This window comes from Galendromus occidentalis, unplaced genomic scaffold, assembly GCF_000255335.2.
Source record: "Galendromus occidentalis unplaced genomic scaffold, Mocc_1.1 scf7180000076103, whole genome shotgun sequence".
NCBI lineage: Eukaryota > Metazoa > Arthropoda > Arachnida > Mesostigmata > Phytoseiidae > Galendromus > Galendromus occidentalis.
In genome coordinates, this window is record NW_003804092.1 from 1 (window position 1) to 1,693 (window position 1,693).

General features: G+C 57.1%; 1 protein-coding gene across 1 annotated transcript; it reads left to right on the forward strand.

The window, feature by feature from the left end:
- Positions 1-185: 185 nt before the first annotated feature.
- On the forward strand, positions 186-1,538 carry LOC100906773 (putative oligopeptide transporter HI_0561; the record flags this gene model as incomplete). The annotated part of the gene is made up of 1 exon (XM_003738588.1): positions 186-1,538. A coding segment is annotated over one exon (1,353 nt), but the record flags the coding sequence as incomplete, so codon positions are not given.
- Between the last annotated feature and the right edge of the window lie 155 nt (positions 1,539-1,693).

Genomic DNA, 1,693 nt, shown 5'->3' on the forward strand with positions numbered 1-1,693 from the left:
AGGGCGTCGCCTGCGCGCATATTCTTGAAGCTGGCTTTGCAGACCAAAGCGGTCTCTCCCTGCGCCTGCTTGGAAAGGCGACAATCGTCAGCGCCTGCTTCACATTTCTGACGTCTGGACTACGCTGGCTGACCGGCGGCTTCACCGTTATCCGGTCGGCAGGAAATGCGGTTTTCTGCTTGCAGGGTGCTTGGTCGACCGCGCTTCTGGGGGTCGGTTACCTGATCGGACTCGGTGGTGGCATCGCGATGCTTGTCGGTGTCGCCATTGCCTGGCTCATTGCTGTCCCGCTCATCGGCGCACAGACGGGCATATTAGCCTCTGAAGGTCATCTGCTGGAATTCGCGAGCACCATCTGGATGAGCCGCGTCCGCTTCATCGGCGCCGGAACGATCGCGGTCGCGTCACTCTGGACGCTCGCACAGCTTGCTCCGGGGGTGATAGATGGGCTGAAGACGCTATGGAAATCGCGTAACGCCCAAGACACCGCACCTTGTGAGCGCGATCTGCCTGCCTGGTTTATCATTTCGACGGTCATCGCTGTTGCGATCACGCTCTTCCTCAGCTTTTATAGCTTCCTTCCTTCTCACAATGCGCAGACCGCCCTTTTTACAATTGCAAGTGTCGCACTCTGCCTGATCCTGAGTTTCCTGATTGCCGCGTCCTGCGGCTATATGGCCGGGTTGATCGGCGCTTCGTCCTCGCCCATTTCAGGGGTGATGATCATCGCCATTATAGCGATCTGCCTCGTTTTTCGAGGTCTTCATGGTATCGGATCAAGGGCTTCGCAGCTTTTCCCGCACGAAGAGGGACTCGACGTCGCGTTTGCCCTCTTTGTTCTAACTGCTTTGACCGCTTCCGCCGCCATCTCAAACGACAATCTCCAGGACCTGAAAACCGGTCAACTTGTCAGCGCCACCCCATGGAAACAGCAAATCGCACTGATCATTGGCTGTGTCGTCGGCGCTGCCATCACAGCTCCCATCCTCAACCTTCTGCATGAGGCTTACGGTTTTGCCGGGGAAGTTTCTGCTCACGGCGGTAATCTCGTGCTGACGGCGCCGCAAGCCACGCTTATGCTGTCACTCGCGCGAGGCATTCTCGGCGGCGATATGGATTGGGCCATGTTCACCATCGGCGCCGTCACGGGCGTAAGCTTTATCTTTTTCGAGCGGTTTCTTCAGACCAAAGGTCTTACCCTGCCGGCTCTGGCTGTCGGAATGGGTATCTATCTGCCATCCGACGTCTCTGTCACGATCGCCCTCGGCGGTGCCGTTGCGCACGTTACCCAAAAATGGAGCCGCCGCCCGGTATCTGATCGCACCGATCAGCCAGGAACACTCGTCGCTTGCGGTTTCATCGTTGGAGAAAGCCTTATGGGGATCGCCATCGCAGGGATGCATGTCGTGAGGCCCGACATTTTTGACCGCTTTACTCCTCCGTCACCGGAATTGCGTCAGATATCAAGCGCGTTCATATTTGCGGCCATAACGTTCTGGATTGGTCGTGTGTCGGCAAGAGGCTGGACAAAAATCTGAGCCCGTCATCCCGCCATTGACGGGGGACTGCGGTCACAACAATCCCCGAACGCGCCCATTTCTGCTGGAATGGAAGGGGTTAATCTTTCCACCAGCGGACGGGCTCATCTGGATTGTACTGCTTTTTGATCGGTTTGGACACGCGCTTGACGGAA